We start from the raw sequence: 22,647 nt of genomic DNA, 5'->3' as shown, positions 1-22,647 counted from the left end.
GTGAGGATTTTTTCCAAAGCAGGGCAAATTGTTACTGCTAAATGAAGTAGTTTACAAGGTGAAAAAGTCTCCCAAATCATATTTTTAAATTATAATTTGTAATAGGTATCTACATAATTTGCAAACATTTTTTAACTATTACCTATAACTGCATTTGAGATGATTTTGTTAATTTAATAATTTTTCCGTTTATTTATGACTAGGAGAAATAAACTTTATTCTATTTTTAATATCTTGATAATAATTTATTGCAGTTTTAAACAATTATATGTCCTATTAAAATATTCTACAGTATTCTAATAATAAACATTTATTTTTACATTTGCGGCTCACTTATTCCTAAATTATATTTCTGTCGTGATAATCAGTCAACGTTATATGGAGAATTCACACATACACATATGTAGTATGTAGTCCAATCGTGGGTCGTGGTATTTACCTCTGACTCTGGAGCTGGAGTGGAACAATCGAGCTCGGCTCTCGGCTCGTTCAATGTTCAATGTTCATTGCTCGCTCAGTGCCGGTCACAGATTTGGTGCCGGTATGAACGATGAACGATTAGCTCCTTCGTTGCGAGTCGTTCGTTCACGGCACAAGATTATGTGCCGGCACATTCGTGCGAGTCGTTCATGAGCGACCCAGCTCTAGTAAACAGAAAAATAAACCTTAGTAACTCTTTTGCCAGAGGGGGGGTATGGTTTTTTTTCCTAAATAAACATTCGAACTGCTTCCAATATTTTCATCAAGATTTCCTCGTAATTGTCGAAATTTTGCATAAATATTAAAGAAACTGAAAATTTTAACATTAAATTTTCTTGATGTCCAGGCCCTTATCTGTGGTTTCATTTAAAGTTGTCGTCAGAATAAAATAGTTTTAAAAAATAATGCAACATTTTAAACAATCCTTTATTTTCTATCATTAATCAGTCTACTGTTAATACATATAAAAATGTGAAAAGCTACAGGAAAATAGAATCTATAATAAATCTTTTCTACATAAAATAATGCTATGTAACGTACTAACGTATATAATAAATAAACTGGTTTATAAACAAAACAATATTCTATATACCGAGTGTTCAAAAAAACTTGACCACGTACAGGATGTGTTAATTGTTAATTTTGACGTCTTTTGAGGGTATCTTGTATTTTACAAAGATTTTTGAATTTCTATTTTCTAGAGAGACTATACAATTCTAGGCATAGAAACCAGTGGCATACGTCATATTTTTTTATAATTTACACTTTTTCAGTTATGTTATAACCCAAATTATTTGCCAGATATAAGCCATGCACATACCGAACTCATTAGTTGCCGTCAGTATATTTTATAGGTTATATCTCACCAACACTCAAAATATCTAGATAGACATACAAATAGTTCAATTATTCGTTGATGTTTCACCTACAGCATATCGATGACTACTAACAAATTCGAAACTGGCGATACTCCTGATTAATAATCTTAGGTTTTTACTTACGAGCCCAGGCTCATAATAGTTCGGCCGGTAATAATTTGTAACTATATTTTTGAAGATAATATTAAACTTAAAACAAAGGTGCAAAATTTAATCAAAACTATTACAACTATATTCAAAACTATACTTTTAAGTAGCTGAAACTGAAAATTATAATTAAATTACGTAAAGAAACAAATCAGTATAACAAAAAATGTATTTCACGTGGTAGGTCATAATAGTTCGGCCGCTTATCGTAATTGCCATGAAATCGAGCTGACTAGTTAAAACAAAGCAATTATGAAATATATCAACAAGACAGCTGTCAGTATTAGTTTCAAATCATATTTAAAGCATAATGCCTCGTGGTAAGCCCTTAAGTAAAGATTTTCGTTTGTCCATCATTAATGCCCATAAGAAAGGTATTTCGGCACGTCGAATTTCAGTTTCTCATTCTGTGCCGCGTTCTACCGTTCAAGACATTATCAATTTATATAAAACTACTAATGGAGTTGATCAAAAAATTAAAACCGGCCGACCATCTACAATTACAGAAGCAAATAAAAGAGCTTTACGGAGAATTGTGAAAACAAATCGGAGATCTAACACTAAAGAGATAACTGTTTTATGGAGAGAAAGTATAGCCAAGGATATTTCGTTGTCTACAACTAAAAGGACTATTAGAAAAATAGGATACAAATTTTATAAGGTAAAATTTATTCGTTTTTTTTTTGGTGAAACTGTTGGCATCCAATTTTTTTTTAACAGGCAAAAGAAAAGCCACTACTGACAACTTTACAAAAACGCAACAGACTAAAGTGGGCTCGGGAACATCAGAACTGGACTCAAAGACAGTGGTACAATATAATTTGGAGTGATGAGTCCAAGTTTGATGTTTGTGTGGGCGACTCCCGTAAAAGGGTGTTACGAACATCCAGCGAAGCATTCCATAATGACTGTCTAGTAAAAAAAGTAAAGTTCCCAGCATCAGTCATGATATGGGGTTGTATGTCTGCAAAAGGAGTGGGCAAATTACACTTCATCGATGGAATTGTTAACGCCCAAAAATATAAGGAGATATTGGAAGCAAGTTTTTTACCATCTATCGCGCAATGTGCAGCCGATGACGGTGACTTCATGTTCCAACAGGATGGTGCACCTTGCCATACTGCGAAAACTGTGAAGACGTGGTTTCAAGAACATAACATTCCTGTTCTAAAATGGACGTCTTCTAGTCCAGATTTGTCTCCAATCGAGACACTTTGGCACAACATGAAGAAGCAACTTCGAAAAAATCCAGCGCGGACAGTACCCGAATTAAAAGCTACTTTGCAAAATGTATGGAATAATATTCCACCAGAAGAGTGTGCACGACTTGTGGATACAATGCCCAGTAGAATTAAGGCGGTTATTGCTAATAAAGGCGACGTAACGCAATATTAGGTTTTGGCCGAACTATTATGACCCACCACGTGAAATACATTTTTGGTTATACTGATTTGTTTCTTTACGTAATTTAATTATAATTTTCAGTTTCAGCTACTTAAAAGTATAGTTTAGAATATAGTTGTAATAGTTTTGATTAAATTTTGCACCTTTGTTTTAAGTTTAATATTATCTTCAAAAATATAGTTTCAAATTATTACCGGCCGAACTATTATGAGCCTGGGCTCGTATATAGCCTGTGGAGTAGTTGTTTCCCACAATATCATTAGTTTAAAAGTTTATTTCGTCTACTGTAATCATGCCCTCATAGCACCTACAGTGTAGGTCACTTTATTCAGTAGGTACAAAGCATTGTGTGAGTAGGCATTATTAAGTAGCACTGACATTTAATTGACATGTTTCAATGTGACAATGTGGGTGAAATATAACCTAAAAGGTATATTTGGTATATTTATATAAAACCTAAAAATTTGGAAATAGATGCATCATGAAAAATGGAGTAAATATCGTAAAAAAAATTTTTTCTACACTCATTTCCGAGAAAAAAATTATTGAAGCTGTACTATTTTCAACCATTACATCGCTGAGCTACTGTAGTATCTAGCGTCATTCGCATACATGACCCCAGGTGATTCCGAATACTGAAATCCGATTTTACAATCGTCAATGCGATAGTGTTTACAATAGTTTTTCAAGTGTTAAAAATGGCTTATGTGAATAGCAACTCGGAGTTGATGAATATCGTTTTAATTTATAGTCAAACAAGACAATATTTGTGTTAGTTCGTAGAAACTGGGTAAGACGGGCCCATATATGTTTACATCTCAACAATTAAAACCACAAATTAATTTTATTAATTAATAATAATAGCGGCAAAAGCACTTGAATTTGCTAAAATAGGTGTTATAAAATTTTATTTATTTTTCTTTCCTTGAAAAAGAAATTCTTTCAATTTTTATCCGTTCATTTTTTATTACGCTTTGCCGCCGTGCCGGTCGCCGACTTCATGCTTTCCCTTGTGTAAGGTCAGATTTTTTTTAATAAGTTCTGAATCACCCTGTATATAATATATTAAATTGCAGTATTACTTAATACTTGCTGGTATTACAGATTAGTAGGTCACTCTCTGCCAGTAGGCATCGAATAGCAATGATATTTAAGGTATTACATATATTTTGTAGATTATATTCGACCCATTCAAAACATGTCAGTAAATACCTAGATATCCAAATAGCTAACTGGTTCATTGGTCATCTCATATCGATTAGAACTGATAAACAGCATGTAACCAGCAGAGTAGTTGTTTCTCACAATATCATTACCTCAAATATATTTTTTTTACAAAAAACAATTTTTGTGTATGTCCTCGAAAGTGCCAAAATTAACTCGCCCTATAGAGATCGAGTTTTCAAATAACGTTAAGACACTCTCTGAACACACTGCGAGTATTCGTAACTAAAAAATAGGAACTGACTACATCCGAGTATTCTCCAGAACAACTTGTTCATGTTTGGGCGGCGCCAGGGCATTCCTCAACTTATCCCAGAACATCTTCTGCTTCTTCTCTTCCAGCTCCCACTGCAGATAAATCCTCGTCTTCAACAAGTACCGCAACGTGGGCGTCAAATGATTCCCGCTAACCGGCCCCAACTTGATCAGGACCAACGTATCATCGACGTACTCTCCGTTCTGATCCTCAAAGAACAACCTGTGGTGTTCCGCTATTTGGCTCTCCCACCGACACCACTGAGACTTGGCATAATTGTCGCTGATAATCAATAAAGTCCTTCGACTCTTCGCCACGCTTTCCAAGACGCTCTCCGATATCATGGCTCCGATCTGGAAGTCCCTGTCGTAGACGCAGAGCTTCAAAAAGGGGTCATAGTTTTCTAACATCGACACCAGTCTCACTACAAAATTCCTGTCTTCGTTGCTGTACGAGACAAAGGCATCATAGATATAGTTATTGTAACCCTTTTTCTCAGGATTCGGCTTAATCTTTCCTTTCCTGCTGAGGTAGAGCCTGGTTAGGAAGACCCAGTACCGTATATGCCAACGGTAGTAATACATGACGATGGCTAGGAATATAAAAATTAACAATAATAACACTAGGGGCAGTACGACAATCAGTTTCGAAATTCTTCTTGGAGCACAAACGATGGTACCATTACGGACGCTATCAAAATATTCTGCCAGGGAATAATTTTGTGCAGACTCCGGGAAGGCACAAAACGCATTTATATTTGAACTATCAATTTCTCTATGTGTAGGGTGCTGTCGATACCACTCGTGGAATAAGTGGTAACTTTCACAATCACAGGAAAACGGATTCATTTCTAGTTCTAGATCCGTTATATTAGAAAAATCATCCAACATAGCTTCGCTCACTAAACTAAATCTATTTCTATTCATAATCACAGTCTTCAAATGGGAATTCTTACTAAAGATTCTATCTTGCCAGGCGAGAAGTTTATTGTCTGACAGGTCTATGGTCCCTAACCTCACTAATGGAAGGAAAACTGTGGGGGCAATGCTTTTAATTTCATTCCTTTCCAATCCCAAGTGTTCCAAGTTTTTCAGATGGACGAAAGGATTCCCATTCATGGAGAAATAAGTAATTCCGCAACCTCCCAAAAGCAAAATCTTCAAATTTTCCAGACCTCTGAAGGTGTTTATTTCGATTCCAACTGGGTAGTTATTAGTCACAAAGTAATTGTTTTCCAGGTTCAAGAATTGCAGATTTGTTAAAGGAACGAAGGAATCATTGTGGATGTGATAGATCGTTCCATTCTTCAAGCCTAGAACACGAAGATTTTCCAACCCTACAAAGCTCGTGTTGAAGAGATTATTGAGCCTATTAAAGTTCAGGTTCAGGTAGGCCAATTGAGTCAAATTGACAAACTTCCCACTCTTTATACAAAAATATGAGGGGTAAAATAAATTTCCAGAGTTCTGTTGCAGATCTAAGTAAGTGAGGTTGCTTGGTATTGCATCCTGTGGAACAGATTGGAACTTATTTTCACTCAACAGAAGGGTTTTTAAGTTTGGCAGGTTGTAGAAAGCTCCAGCTTCGGCCGTCAGAGCTAAGACTTCCCTTAAATCCAGTAATTGTAGGTTAGGCATATATGGAAAAGTATCTTTGGAAATAACTTCGAACTGGTTACGAGCTAAGTTCAAGTGGCTGATGTTTGAATTGGCTATAACTTCCATAAGCTTCCTAGGAGGGTTTTTCCTGAATCCTACCGAGTACAAATTGAGTTGCTTCAGTGGCACACCTAATTTTACAGTTCTTGAGATGACAGCAGTGATAACTGTAGTATTGAAGTTGTTCTCTCCCAAGCGCAAAGCTTCCAAGTTCTTTAAGGGAGTAAAACAGTCTGGATGCATGTGTTCCAACCTGCAAAGGACTAGGCCTAGTTCCTTCAATGAGGAATTCTCCATTGGACTGAAATCGTCACTGGAAATGTTCTTGAAGTAGTTTTCATTGAGGGACAACTTGAATAAATTTGGAAGGATTTGCAAGGACAAAGACTGTGACACGTCGTAAATGCTTTCAAATCCGTTCTTAATAAGATACAAAGTCTTTAAATTGACTAGGCCCTCGAAAGATCTGGGATGGAGAGTTTTCAGCACGGGATTGAAGGAAATAGAAAGATTAGTCAGTTTGGTCAAGTTGGAGTTGAAAGTGCCGGGCAGTATCGTCGTTAAGTTATAATTGCCATCCAGTTGTAGGGCTTCAAGATGAGGTAAAGAGCGGAAATCACCTGGCTTCAACTCCACTACATGGGTACCAGTTAATTTCAAAAGGGGGGTGGTGACGTTTAGTTCCAAAGGTACTCGTTGACAGAGCAGTCTGCCGAAGCAGACTACGTACACATTGGGGTATTCTCGGCATAGGCACCCACTTTCAGCATCTCTCCCTAGGAAGATTGGAGCAGGACCTTCGTTTTCGATAGAAATTTTCGGCCTGGATACTAGGGGCGGACAGAAAATTCCATCACATGGTTCGAAAGTCTGGGTTGCAGGAAGGAAGATTAGAATCGCTGGCAGGATTGGCGAAAGCAGCATATTTCTTGGTTCCAAGAGACATGACTTCTACTCCTGAAATTAAAAATTATTGTTAAAAAAATACACATTATAGAGATGTTTACATATCTAATTAAAAAAATTGATATTGTTAACATTAAAAAAGTCTGTCAATGTCAACGAATTTGTTTTTTTTAGTATTTTTTTGTCGCTTCTGTGTATTCTAAAATGTGAACTGACGAAAGTAATGACACATCGGATACCTTTCATCAAATATTGAATATTTCAGAAAAATATGTTAAATTTGTTACTAGAAAAGTGGTATGAAATCGTACGTAGTCTTAAGAAATATCTAAAAACATTAAGATTGCCAATTTTGCTAAACTGATCTTGTTCCAATAAACTTTTCTGCACTGACACTGTGCAAGATATAGGTAATAGTTATGTATAAATGTCATTCTCTATTGTAGGAACTGCTAAAACGAGACAACAGACTATCTTTAAAAGCCCCATGCCATGACCCATGTGTGCAGTACAGAGAGTTTTTACGTTTTATCTTCAATCGTATAAACAATTATTGTAAAAATTGGCCATAACTATTTGTAGAACTGTATTGATTTTCTATAAATGTGACAGTCACAGCTAATGTCCCAGTAAACATGAAATATGTAAGAACTAAGAAACATTTCAATAATACCTAAATTGTAAATAATTGAAATATATATTTTTTGCATTTTTGCAATGCTTCAATAAAACATTTCTTAAACATTAAATTTAAATTGACTTGAATAGATTATCGGTGAAATAAATTTTTGAATCGTTTTAGAAAAGCATAAAATAAATATGATATAACATAAATAAATATAAATATAACAAATAAACATTTGATATAGTTTTCAAAATTTATTTGAATACATGGTTTTCGCAGGAATTTTTTTCTTTTCATCATTTACATCAATTTGAAAATAGTGAAAAAAATGACTTTTTACAGTTCTTTAGAAAATCTACCTACCTAATATTTATGACAAAAAAACTTACTCTACTAAACTATACACACACAAAAATAATTTTAAAAACTGCCTCTCTTGACATGATATCATAGAGAAAGAGAAGCTTAGGAATTACTACATTCTGTGGTTCTGAAGGCACCACAATATATGTACTGTAGTATTACATTTAACAATGCCAAAATCTATTTAAATTTATATGAAAACATTTTCAGGGACAAGATTATAGCCTCAATACCTCAATATTAAATTGTATTTCTTTTTAATCTACTTAATATAATGGATTTATGGTAAATTAAGTTAATGTATGTCTAATATTCCGATATTAAATTGTGGTGCAAGGATTCTACTTTTATGTTCGATTCCTACCAAATTATAGAACACTAACATAACCAGCGTTTTCGGCGGGTCTAAATTCGTGTTCATCGATATTTTTATCGAAATTTTGTGAATTTTCATATTTTTAGACATAAGTCTAAAAATATGAAAATAATTCAAGACATAAGTCTTGAAAATTATGACAATTTCAGAAAGCTTAAACAAACACTTCGCATGTGGACATTGGGCTTTTTTTCACGATTCAATATTAGCTCTGTTAATTTGAAGATTTTAGGATTTTTAAGTTAGCTCAGTTAGCTGAAAATGGCGGTAATTGTAAATCTGAAAGAAGTCTGAACAGATGTGATAAATGTCTAAACATTTTCAGTCTGTCCAGACACTTTTCAACACATGTCTGGACATTTAAGGACATTTATACAGGGTGGGCCACCAGTAACGCCTCGGTCGCTAGTGACCAAACGGCAAATGTTATAGAAACCTGTTTAGGTGGGTATGTGTAGGTTGATTACGGCTACATTTTAAAAATATTTTGAAATATACAGGGTGTCCAGGAAAAGCGTACCATATCAAAGTTGTTTTTTTAAATGGAACACCCTATATTTTACTGTATATTTGAAAGCACCGTAAAAAAATAGGTGAACTTTATTAAAGGTTCTGCATACCTAGGACTTATAGTTTGTGAGATATTTCAACTTTAGTGAAAATGCAAGCATAGCGTAGAAATTTAATACTAGCAATAAAATAATAATTTTAAGGAAGCAACTTTGGAGGGTCTATTTTAGATCCTTGAAGTTATAAATTGTTATATTTGTCGTCACTTAGTATTATACAGGGTGTTCAAAAAACTGCTGAATACTTCTCTCAACTTTAAACAGCAATAACTTGGTTATTTTAAATGGAACACCCAGTATATTTTTACTTTGGGGGTTGGTATATTTAAAACTCTTTCAAACTGTGTATAGGTTCCCTATACCTATCTCTAACGGTATTGGAGATATTTATGCCATTTCGTTTTTTATCGATTTTTTTTGTAAGATGTATCCACGTGTCTTTATCGAGGTCTTTACTGAATTGGTTTGGGTTCTTCTTGATGACGTCTCTTTAAATATATTGAGAAAAATGAGGATGCAATTAGATGGCGCACCTGCAAATATATATTTTTTTAAATCTATAACATCATTTAATTAAATTTATTTAAAACGAATCTAAACTTGATACTAAATTTATATAAAAGATATATAAAAAGTTTCATTAGTTGTTAATAAATCAAATAAAATCTTACTAATTGCCAGATTAAAATATGACATTTACCTGTGAGAAATATCAACTACTAATCTATGTATTACGTAAGTCATATGCTAAAAAAGTTTTCCAATAGGGAGGATAACGTTGCTGAATTCCATTAAAGTCACATTTTTTTCACATAAGCGTGATAAGGACTCAAATCAATATACCATCATTATCGGCCATTAGAATTTCCAAGAAATCATTTACGTCAGATTTTAATTTCGCATCTTTAAATAAAATATTTTTTATCATTTATCACAACATTTACATATTCAATATTGTAACAAAATGTACCTAATGGACGGTAACTAGTTCTTCAAATAACAGTGATAATTTTAGAACGTTTATCACAATATTTAAAAAAAAGTGCTTAATTGAAATTGTCAAGAAGGCCAACAATTCTGTGCACCTCTTTCAATTATTGCAAGATAAATAACAATAAATTTTAATATTTTTAAGTCCGGTACTTCGAGTCTCGGATAAGACTTGATTAACTAATCAGGCGATTAGACTGTGAATATACATTTATAAAATGAAAAAGAATATGTATAGTCTAATCATTTGATTAAGCAAGGCTTAACGGAGACTCAAAGTACCGAACCTTATAGTCTATTTTACTGATAATGTTTGGTTTATAAAAAAGTATTTGTCCTAACTTACCCGTTACTTAACCTTAATCTTAGTCCTAAAAATTTAAATGTACAGAATGTAATGAATCGGTTTATAAAAATCTTAACCGTGCCCTAGTCCTATACATTACATTTTGTACATTTAAATTTTTAGGACTAAGATTAAGGTTAAGTTAAGGCTAAGTTAGGACTAATACTTTTTTATGAACCAACCATAACAAAGTGGTGATTGCAGAGGATGAAGAGAAAAGGCGTCGAAAAATGTAACTTCCGAATGTTATTCAACAAACAAGGGACTAAAGCGAGGACGAGATCCAAGAAATAATAAATAAAGGCATATTGGAGCACTTAATTCCGTTTTATGGGAAAAGGACATGAGGAAAGAAACTAAAATGCGTATTTACAAAACTATTGTCCAGTGTGTTATGATATACGGTGGGGAAATATGGGATGTAAGCAAAGTCAATAAAAGAAAATTAATGCTAACAGAGATGGACTTCCTCAGAAGAAATATTTTACATTAGTTCAATGTTTTAATGAAATACTATAACTATTAAGGCAAGCCTACTTATTTCTTTTATTTAACATTTGGAATGGCATGTTCTAAAAATATTCCGATCTTTTATAGCATTCATAACAGTTACACGTATTGTGAAGCATCGTTTGACACATTACATAATAAGTAAACATAATTTATATTAAGATAATCCGCGGCAGAACCTTGAAATGCTTAGGTGAAGATTATTTATTTATAACTTAAGCAAATCTAATTTGTGAGATGCCAGATGTGTTTAAACCAAATATTAAACATAACATCTTACGCGTTATTTTGTGTACCTAAGTTAGGAATTTTAACTACAAAAAATAAGCAGGTATCAGGTGTTTTGACTACTTGTTACCGACTCATCAACAACTTAAATTAATACAATTCACTTTTTCTATACAATATTATTTAACAGTAATATTTTTCTACATGGACTTACACCATATATGTCGTCTTCAACGAATAGAAAGACGAATATGAAAAGATAAACTGAAAATAAAATAAATGACAAATTCAAGGTGAAAAACATTTAAAATATAAATAATTCTTGTGAGAGATGTGAAAAAAGGTTTAATTTGTGTTGGCATTTCTAAGAAAAAAAAAGATCTTTCATTTTATACGAAAAAGGAGCCATTTCTCAGTTATCATTAATGTTTAAATTTAGAATAAGATTACGACTATTTGAATATATCAAAAATAACTTCAGTACTTACTATGCATTTGTTGAAAATATAATTTTAAATGCTATGTTATTAGGAAAATCCAAAAAAGCTGTTGGTGTGAGAATTTTTTGTTTTCCGAGTCAGTAACCTCCTTAAAAATAAAAAATTGCTATACCAACAATTTATGATGGTTAGATTGTATATAAAATTGTATTTCTAACAAAATATTCCTGTATTTTTTTGTGAGAATACTTTTGGAAATATTTTTGATAAAATGTTAACTAAAGATAGCTAGGTTTTCGCATAAAATGGAAGATATTTTATTTATCGGAAATACCAACCGAAATTAAATGTATTTATTCAATTTCTAAAACACTCAGTTGTGTCGAAATTCTAAGGTTGTTAGTGATGGCGTTTCCCGGTATCTCCGCCACTGGTAGTCAAACTTGTGTACCTCAATAAATTTTTGGTCATAATTAAGTCGTAGCCCAAGTTTCAACAATCAATGTCAAGCATCTTAAGTGATAAAAATAGGAAACTCGTACCAAGCATTTTTTATTGAAAATTTTATTAACAAAAATCCTTCGAAATCGCTCAAAAGCCATAAATTCAAAACTTGGTTAAATTCAAAAAATCAACTTTCGTTAAAAATTATTTCTCTGTCAATGAAAATATTATTAGTCCTGACTATGCTTTGAAAGACATGTTGTGATATTTTTCTCTAATCCCTCTTTCTCGTACAACTCCCTCAATATTTAAAAATGGTCGAATGTCCAGAACGTTAAGAGGAAAAGGAATTCCACCCCGTTGATACCCTAAAGAGCATGACCATGACCTACTAAAAATTGTCAGAATCATAAATGACAAAAGAACAACCGAAAATTAATAAGGAAAATTTTACTTTTGTGTAGTGTTTTTACATAAATTAAAAGACTCCCAAGGTTTAATAATTTTAAATTTTTAATAATCATTTTGTTATACATTTATTAGAAACTCACACAAAACATCTGCTATTAATATTTAATTTCTTGCCTCCTCAAACTACAGCTATAGAAAAGACGTCCCTGAAATGTATTTTCAATTACTATTTTACACTCGGATTGAATTTAAACATTAATCTTTTAAGATTTAAATGAATTTTTAAACTTTCACAGCGCAATAGAGGTATATTATTTAATTCGCAAATCTAGCCCACTTATAAGAAAATCCATCGACAAAAAGGCCGCTAAACAAGACGGTTGCGATAACATTTATTACACTGTTATTAAAAGCATACCGTTAGGCGAAAAATTACAACTTTCATAACATATTGCGAAACAAATACATAATTTCACAAGGCAATGTAATTAACACTATTTATTTTAATGTTTTGAGTACAGGTATGTTGTTCTCGCTCCCCTCTTAAGAGTCGTTAAAACGACGAAACGATTTCTTTACTCCGGTTCAACATAGGATGGACAGTTTGTTTAATATAACTGACCAATTTTATAGCGCGTTTTATTACTTTGACATGCATTTTTTTAAATGTATATAGCGATATTTTAATGCAACTATTTTGTTTGTGATTCTAGACAAACGGTACCTACTTATTGCATTCGATACAAACCTGTGTCGTTTTTTATTACCAATGTAATAATGGCTCATAAAATGGAAAAGATTTTTTTGTTGGTATTACCAATTAAATTTCTAAATTCTCGATGGAGGAGAAATTCTAGTATACCTAGATTTCTGGTGTCTAAAAACATTGTTTGACTTCAAATAATCGTCATAGATATTCTAATAAATGAAACATTTTTCTTGAAATTTCAACAAACTGTATCTTTGTGTAGCTTTTGGAATGAAAATGGTTCCAGGGCACCCTTTTGAAGTCATGACATGGACTTGGGAAGACTGTACATACCTATGAAGAAATAACTGAAAGTTTTTTTTACTCTTAACGTCAGTTTATGTCGACGAAATATTTTTCAACCAATTCAATAGCCTTTCATAGAACAGTGGAATATTTTTTAACTGGTATTAGCGTCAAATATTTTCGAAGAAATATCCAATATCCAATTTGCTTTGTAAATATTGGATAGTTAAATATTATTTCATTTACTGGGAAAAATACCATTACCCCTTAGACAAACAGGTATACCATTTACATATCAATGATTCTTGTTTTTCTCTGCTATTGTCATAGAGTGACTTGAAATACCATCAATTAGCAATGTCTGAATATATCATACATAATTATTTTTAAATAGTGTCAACAGTATTGAAACTGGTGAATGATGCTGCATAATCTAGGAAAAATTTCAAAAGAAGTATTTGTTGCATATTGAATAATCTCCAAACCTATTGGAATTAATACTATACAGGGTGTTTTTGAATGGAGTAGCATAAATGATACCAGTGAATCTACATTTCAAAAGAACACGATCTGCAAAAAATCGCCTTAGTAAAATGTTCACCCCTGAAGAGATATGGGCCATCAAAGTTTCCAAAAAAATTATGAAAATTGGCTGTAATTTGAAAACCGAACGAGGTACAAATAACAAATTTTTTACAGGTTGTTTACTAATACAGATGCGAGTTTTCAACTATTTTTCGAAAATTTTAACCCCTCGAAAGGGGTTGAAATAACCACCCCTCAAGCCATTTTTTGCCATAACTTTTATATTTCGTAAAAACTCGATATCCAAAAATACGCATTAGATAAACTGGTTCTTTTAGAAACTTTTACCTCTCTAGCAATTTTCCTTTAAAACTTTTCGTTTATTAATAAAAAAATAAAATGTATTACCATTCACCTCACACCGTATATGATTGCAATCAATCAAAGAAAAACTAAGTGTGCTGCTGTCATGCCAGTTGTCACAATTAACTCTTCTGTAAGTTGTCACTGTTATCAGCTAAATACTTTTTGGGTGTAAATTAACAAGAATTATGCCAAATTTTACTAATGATGAATATTGTGGACATGCTACAAGTGTATTTTGAATGTCGCAAAAAGTGTGCTGCGGCAACAAGAGCGTATAATGAGAGATATCCAAATCGTCAAATGCTGACCCATAGAATAGTTGTTCCCCACAATATTATCAGTTGGACAATCTTGTCTATGAAGTTAGAAATGTTTTGCATACCGAGATTGTTGTAAAAGAAGAACACTGTTTGAATGTATTTGAATTAGCTTAATACCTTCACAACTTCACAGTTACACCCTGTATAAATATGGAAATTTAATACGCCTCCATGGAGATGATCTATCCTATCTGTGACAACTGAAATTAGTTCAGGATAAACTACACGTGTTGAACAGTAGTAATTTTATTTCAGCAGACTACATATGTGGGGCGCTTTTTTAAGCAGGAAGTTATTTTTATCATTACGTGTGTAGATAGAAATTTTCATCACACACATAACTTCCATAAGAGAAACCCTTTGACGTCATAAGTAATGACGGGTTACAAAATGCAATTCACAGTTTCTAAACGAACGATCTACGTGTAAACAAGCATTAGTATTCGACGTATTCATTAAATTATCGGATTTTAAAGTCTACTTGAAAATTAGTCAACAAAATTCCTATAAAGTGAAAGTTTTTTAAACTATTATAAAATATAAGCCTTTAATTTATTACATTTTTATTTTATAAAATATAAAGTTGAAGAAATTAAAAAATAACGTTGTTCCTAGTGCTTTAGAAACAGTTTCCAATAGTCAGACGCAATTACATTTGATTGAAACAATAAATTTTTCACGCTCAGGTAATTTGACACCTTTACTGAATTCGTCGAGACATTTGTAAGTGACGTTTACAAATTAGCCATCCGAAAGTGATTACTTACCGATCAGTAGGCGGTAAGTAATCTAATAATTTTAAAAAATGTTTATTAAAGACAAAATTAAAATTGCAATTTGAACAATTTTCAACATTTATTGCAGCAGTAGAATTCCTGTTTAAAACAACGTTGTCTTCTGATGACGCTGAAGTTGCTGATCATTTTATAATATTATATAATTCTGCCCTACTGCACCCCTCTACTATTCCAAATATAATTCCTACTTTTATATTTAAATAGAAAAATTATTTCAAAACTTGTACGTGTGTTATCTGGTAAAGATTCTTGATTTTTCGCTCTATGTACAATATTTTCCTCTTAAAATAAATGGACTGGTAAATTGGATTGGTAATATTAACATTTTCTATAAATTTAAGAATGAATTCATGAATTTCATTGACTAGGTATGTAAAATAGCCCTAATAGTGGATTACAAAAATTATTTCCTAGTAACCTCTCTAAAATCATAAAAATAACAAGGACAAAGTAATGTAAATATGATGCAAAACAAAATTTTTTTTTAAACGAGTCGCCTCATATTTTGCAATAAGTTCAAAAACACAAACATCATTAAAAGGCTTAAGAAATGCCTAATAAACGTACTCATTAAATTAAAATTATATTAATCTCGCCTGCATGGTAGGTAGATTGTAACCTCATAAACACATTGTGTATGTAAATATTGTTGACTAACATCTGAACTGTTATGCGTGGATAATTAAAGAATATTTATGTGAACTGAGATACAGTTAGTTTTATTGCCTGTAACACCTAAAACCAATCAGAGATTTGTGTCACAATTGAGTTATATGTATTTTTTAACTTAGGTGGGTAGTCAACAAGATGATTTCTTCAAATTTGGATACCTCTATACTGTTATTTCTTTCCCAGCAAGAAGGAAAATATGTTTACGTAGAAATCATAAAGAAATAATCGATGAGTTCTTATGATGATTCTTATTCTCAATTTTTATTTTTTCGGTTTTCTATACACATCTAATAGATTTAAAAAAATGTAACTAAACAACAACAAAAGTAACTGACAATTGTAGATTTCCCTGGTAGCACAATCGTGTGCAATTCTAATACAAGTTGTTTCAAATTTGCTTGAAATAGGCAAATTGTGTCAGATTGTTGTGTGTCTATTGCTGAAATTTATATCGTTTCTTATGCAAGATACTTTTACAATACTTGCACCAGACTTAACCAAAAGTACTTGAGTCCAAAGGGGTGAATTAGTATAAGTCAAGTATAATATGTCTGTAACATAGTCACTTGCTTTAATTTACCCCTTTGTGCTCAAGTGCTCTGAGTTAAATCCATTGAAAGCTTTGATCAAGACAATTGAGCAATGAATCTTGCAGTAAACCTGATGCTGATTTCGGCAATAGGTACACAGCAGTCTTGTATAAGTGTCTTGTGCAAGATTTTGCTACCAGGGTTATTTATGCATTTCAATAATAGGAATTCTAAATTACATGTTGTTGGCCATTATGATGGAATCTTAAGGTTCCATCATAGGAGCAATTTTATTTGCAATATACACTGTGTCCAAGATAAGGATGGGTCGGATAGCATTAGGATCTAGGAAACAGTAAGAGATACGGGTTGGTTCAAATTAGAAAAAAAGTTGTGTTTTTTTTATACCTAACAATATGTCGTTTAAAAAGTTTTAAAATTCTGGGTAGTTCCGGAAATATCCGAAAAAACCCGAAATTTTGCAAAATCGTTTTATTTTTTTTCTGGTTTTATTTGAAGAGGAATTTTATAATAAATTGCATATTTACATTCGCTCTATCCAATGGCATCAACATTTTTGCAATTCGACGTTTCGTCTTCGAGGGTCCATCATCAGGTTAATTTTTTTAAATACGGCGCTGCTATGTTTATGACAATATCTAAAGTCAATTTTAATTCTGAATTGGATGATATTACTATTGTAATCGACTTTAGCTATCTTTTAAATTTTTTTCTGAGTAGGGCTCGAACGCTTTCAAAATACTATCTATTGAAGGAAGTCATAACAGTATAAAAGTCAATACAGCACAAAATATCCAACATTTTTTTACTACTATTAACAATACTAATTAGAAATAATAAATATTTCATAAATTCGTATTATTTTTTCATTAGGTACTTTTTAAATTATTGATTAAAAAAAATAAAAAAAGTGTTGGATATTTTGTGCTGTACTGTTACAACTTCTTCCCATAGATATTTTGAAAGCGTTCAGAACAGTACTCAGGAAAAATTTTAAACAATAGCTAATACAAGCTAAAAACCTTTTTAAGCTAATACAATAGTAATATCAATAAAAGTAATGGCAATAAAAATAAAATTCTCAAATTTTAACTTCCTGTATCACGAGAACGAAGGGTTTTCGGACACATGTTTATAGAAATTTTTTTGTTAATTTATAATGTACAATCCGTCACTAAAAATTGCGGGTTAGTTCTGTTACACCCTGTATAAGAAGCAAAATTTTTAACATTGAAAAAATATTATAAATTTTATCTCAGCGAGAGGTTATACCAATAATATGAATAACTGTTCTTCCTGTTGTCATGTACAAATGCATTTAATATTTTTATATCAAGGCAAGCTGGCTTTAGCCTACTTTGTATTTATTAAAATATTTTAATTTTAATTGGTGATTTCATTAAAGTAATTTTATTCGAAATCTTGAATTTTAATAAGAGAAAAAATATCCCAAAATAAATGGCAAATTAGAAAGGGTAAACCATCCAATAATAAAGTTATGGCAATATGAAAGAGAAACACAATGTCATTATTTTATAAATGTTCGGACATCTTATTCAAATAAAGAAAGATGTCTCTTTCCAAAATAATTTTAAATTGTGGCACTACGTCTCAGTGAGCGTTGACTAAAAAACTAAGGCATTTTTGTTTGTGATACCCTTTATATTAGGTATATCGATATTTAAAATATATAAAAAAACATAAATCGTTTCCAAAGCTGTAACGGTGATGTAAACACAGTGTGTTGACAAGTCAACACACTTTGCTACCAAAACAAAGTCTGACTCATTGTCAAAATATGAAAAATGTGACACTCCATTGTCTCCTGTTAGACATTCCTTTATTTCTCTGTTTGAATTTTGATTCACCAGGTACTAATACATAACACAGGTATAAGTAATAGTCAACAGCATTATTTCGAGTAAATGAAACCACGGTAGTTAATAAAATATCGTTCTACTATTAAAAACCTATTTTAAATACAGTTAGTTATTCTAGCTTAATAATTAACGAAGTAGGCCGGTGTTTGTGTTTGAAAGACTTCAGTCAATAAACGAAGAAAATCACTTTAACCGTCACTAGCAAACCGCCAGCAAAAATAGGCACTTCTTGTAAGTATCTCCCAGATGTTGGACTGTGTCAAAAAAAAACAGGCGAAACGCATATCCATGCACGTACATACACATCATAAAGTACGATGTGTGGTTCATATGCAAATGTCCAATGCCATGTAGCTGAATGAAAAAATTAATAATGTATTGTCCGAGGAACGTACAAAGACAGAACATACCTACTGCTAATTATAATTAATTTTACTATTTAAATCACCGTATGAAATAACGTTTTGCTGTTAATACTGACGTCACAAGAGTTCAAGTCAAAAATTATCACGTTCCATGTCGGCACATGGTTAACAATACAATTACAGTATACAGAGTGTTATATTTTAACGTAATTCAGATTCACTGCAAATCCAATTTTTGAAAAATTTAAAAATTTCGAGAATGACTACAATTTTTTTTTTTAGAAAAAAGAAAGTAAATTTTTATTAAAAATATAAATATTTTCTTTAGAAACCAAGGCTGCAGAAGGCACTCTGTCTACGGACTACCAGAGTAGTAGAAATAGCTTCAAGTAACACAGCTTCTACTCTATTATATATTTTGTGGCTTCTACCTAAAAATTATCCGAATTTAATGAAAAACAAAAAAGTTATAACGAAAAACGATTTTCAGCTTTCAACACCAAAACAAAGTAGACCCGAATAAAAAAATATATGATTGTAACGTTAATTTTCATAGTTTGTTCATAAATTAAGCCCAATAGGATTTATCTTCCAAAAAAAATGAATTAAACTAACTGAGCAAAACCTAAGAAAGTTATAAAAAAATTACAATCTTCAGTGGAACATTGTCTTGCCTTGCGTTATTTGTCAGAATTTACAATTTTTATAAAAATCATAAAAATATATTTTCACACTTTTCAGTTTTTCTCTTATTGACTTATTGTTTTAACTTTGTTCATAAACATATTACAGTTATATATTAATATATTTTAAAATACTCAAAGGCCGTACCTACTGAAATCATTACAATTTTAAGTAGTGAGGTAAAAGTAGGTTTTAGTGCTATAACGTTGTTTTGGGTATTTATCTTTCTTATCTTAACAAGATTCATTGTTTATTAATAGAATTTGACATAATCTCTAGCACATTCTCCTCAAAATATGTATAAATAGAATCTCTAAAGCAGCCAAGGAAGAAATATATTCATAAACATATGCAATATCCCCACTACAGCACACAAAATGAGATTAGAAATATTCTTAAACCATATGACTACAAACCAGTTGGCTTTATAAGCATTATACTTTTTTTCGGTTAATGGCGTCAATAATATTTGCACTGGAACTACAATGACTCTTTTTTGGCACGATAGTGCAATACAAGAGCGTTGCCAGCAGCTGCCCCCCCAGTTATTTATTGTACAGGGTGTAACTAAACTTTAATGGGGGAATCTACGTCATAGATTAACAAAAAAGTTATTAAAAATAAATGTTCTGAAATTTTTCGCTGTCAATGTACAGGATGTTCAAAATTAATGAAAATATGTGACTTATTTCATATTGCAAAAAAGCTGCCGTGGAAAGTCTTGTACCTAAATAATACTAAATAACGTGGTTATTTGAATAATTTATTTATTAATTAATTTGATGTTCTGACACTTTAAACAAAAATTACCTACATTTTATCGTTTATATCTAGCAACATGCAGGAAGAAATCATTTTTGGAAAGCCTTTAATATTGTGACATAATAATGGGTCAAATTTGAAATAGCTTTAAATCAGAAATTAAAACCATATACCGAATTTGAAAAAAATCGCACCAGTCTTTTTTTGGCAATAACAATAAAATTCTCAAACTTTAACTTCCTGTATCACGAGAACGAAGGGTTTCCGGGCACATGTTTATAGAAATTTTTTTGTTAATTTATGACGTACAATCCGTCACTAAAAATTGCGGGTTAGTTCTGTTACACCCTGTATAAGAAGCAAAATTTTTAACATTGAAAAAATATTATAAATTTTATCTCAGCNATTTATTAATTTTATTTGGAATTTTATACGCCTAGAAATTGAATTTCATTAAATCATCCTAAAAATTATTTAGTAGTAGTACAAGGAAAATATGTCTCTTGCAGTTTGGTTATTTTAAGAACTAGTAAAAATATTTCAAACCTATCTTTAGAAGAGTTTTAACAAAATATCGCGCAACCTCATTTTGGTTTGAATCTATCAGTAGTTTACAATTTTCTATTAAATAATTCTAAACCTGTACACCTGTACACATATAAAAACAATTAAAGTAACTTCTTCTTAGAGCTACGGTAATATACAGGGCGATTCAGTTTTTAATTATGAAAGTTCATCGGGTAATAGAATAAATTATTTTAAGCAAAGATCTGCAAATGAACGTAGTCCCCAGAACACTTTATTTTCAAAATAGAGGGTGTTGATATAAATATCACACACTTTGTATGTCTCTAAAAATGTTAGAAATCGATCGAAAAAAATTGGTTTGCTGACTTATTTGTTAGATTGACTTACAAATATGTCAACCAGTTTTATTTTATAAACAGGTTAGGTACCACACAGTCAGCTAAATCGAAAATAACTCTAAAACTATTTTGTCTACAAAAACATTCTGTGGGTTTTTTTTGCTTTTACAACGTAATGTGTCAAAAGTTCAAAAACCACCTCAAAAATATCAATTATCGCGTTGTTTTTTTTAATGAGCAGTTTTGCAGTTACTCAGAATTTACTGAAGTGTGTGATAAGACTGTTTTTAAATTTAAAAACATCAAAACTCTAAAACAGCTCGTTCTTCGAACAAAATAGAAGATATGTTCTATTTTTCTTAGAAATGCTGTTGATAAAAAAAAAACTCTAATCAAATTTGTAGAATACTCAGAAATACTGACATCCTGCATCACCCCCACAGGTTGACGTACTTGTAAGTCAAATTAGCAAATGTGTATCTTTATTAGATAGATCAACGAACAGGTTTCATCAAACTACGTCAAACGTCCTCAGGGATATTTAAAAAAATGTGATGTTTATTAATTTCGACTTTATTATGAATATTTTTGCTTAAAATTATTTAATCCATCACCTGGTTTTCCTATTTAAAACCTTGACTACCCCGAATATTTTTTATTTTTATAGGCAGCAATATATTTTTAAATGGTAGTTACCTTTATTATAAGACGTTATTCCTCAAATCGAAAATAAAAACACTAGTGGCTTTCCAAAATTTTTTCCCGCACCACATATCAAACATACTATCCTTGAACACTGAATTTTCAAAATCTAGAAAATTAATACACTTATACGCAGAAAAAAACTAACTTTGCAAAGATTTTTAAGGCACGACAAACGCCTGTACGTTTCAAAATAAAGCGACTGAATTTTGCGCAGCTGCCAATTAGCGCACAAACGGGCCGAGAATGATTGTTTAAACAAATAATTTCACGGCACCAAGGTAGCTTCCCCGGCATTTGGTTCGTCGTACCGCCTTGGTTCAACTTCCTCCTCGATCTCGAAGTCTGCCAAAGATGTTAACTACGTGGATAGCATTGAATATGATCCGTGTTATGCCTTTTGAATTAATTATCTAGGTGGATATATTTCGCAAACAGGATATCGTATGTATTCTTTGTTTTTAAATTAAAATAAGAAGTGAGTGGTTCGGCCAAGTGTTTGAATTTCGTTAAAACCCAAAACAAATATTGAACAATTAAATCGTCATGCCAGAAACATTTTCATTGTTTTAATGGAATGCCATTAATACTTAATGATTCAAAAGTACTGTTGTTCGAAATTTTAGGCAAGTAATTATACGACTGTGTTTAAAGAGTTGCATAACATGATTTCTTCACGCGACATCTAGCGTTGAGTGAACAAGGTACACGATATTTTTAAAAGGCATCTGTAAATAAGTCATTTATATGACAGAGACCTTTATGAACCTACTACAAGGTTACGCATTCTTTCACAAGATGGTGGTACATGTTCTGTATGTTGTCAAATGTATACGATTACTTATATTTTTATATTCATACACTTCACCATTTCAAGCCAATATTTCAGGTTTTCAATAATTAATTTT

General features: G+C 31.7%; 1 protein-coding gene across 1 annotated transcript; it reads right to left on the bottom strand.

The window, feature by feature from the left end:
• Window positions 1–3,918: 3,918 nt before the first annotated feature.
• LOC108906229 (toll-like receptor 13) lies at window positions 3,919–21,922 on the bottom strand. The gene is made up of 2 exons (XM_018709444.1): window positions 21,734–21,922; window positions 3,919–7,004 (listed from the first exon to the last, which is right to left on the bottom strand). The coding sequence occupies exon 2, from the start codon at window positions 6,969–6,971 to the stop codon at window positions 4,377–4,379; it is 2,595 nt and encodes an 864-aa protein (XP_018564960.1). The 5' UTR covers window positions 6,972–7,004; window positions 21,734–21,922; the 3' UTR covers window positions 3,919–4,376.
• Between the last annotated feature and the right edge of the window lie 725 nt (window positions 21,923–22,647).

The sequence above is a fragment of the Anoplophora glabripennis genome, unplaced genomic scaffold (genome assembly GCF_000390285.2).
Source record: "Anoplophora glabripennis isolate ALB-LARVAE unplaced genomic scaffold, Agla_2.0 scaffold21, whole genome shotgun sequence".
Taxonomy (NCBI): Eukaryota; Metazoa; Arthropoda; class Insecta; order Coleoptera; family Cerambycidae; genus Anoplophora; species Anoplophora glabripennis.
This window is presented reverse-complemented; position numbering and strand designations above follow the sequence as displayed.

Bases quoted from the DNA above. Each gene is read 5' to 3' on its own strand.
- LOC108906229 (XM_018709444.1), bottom strand. From the start codon at position 6,971: ATGCTGCTTTCGCCAATCCTGCCAGCGATTCTAATCTTCCTTCCTGCA.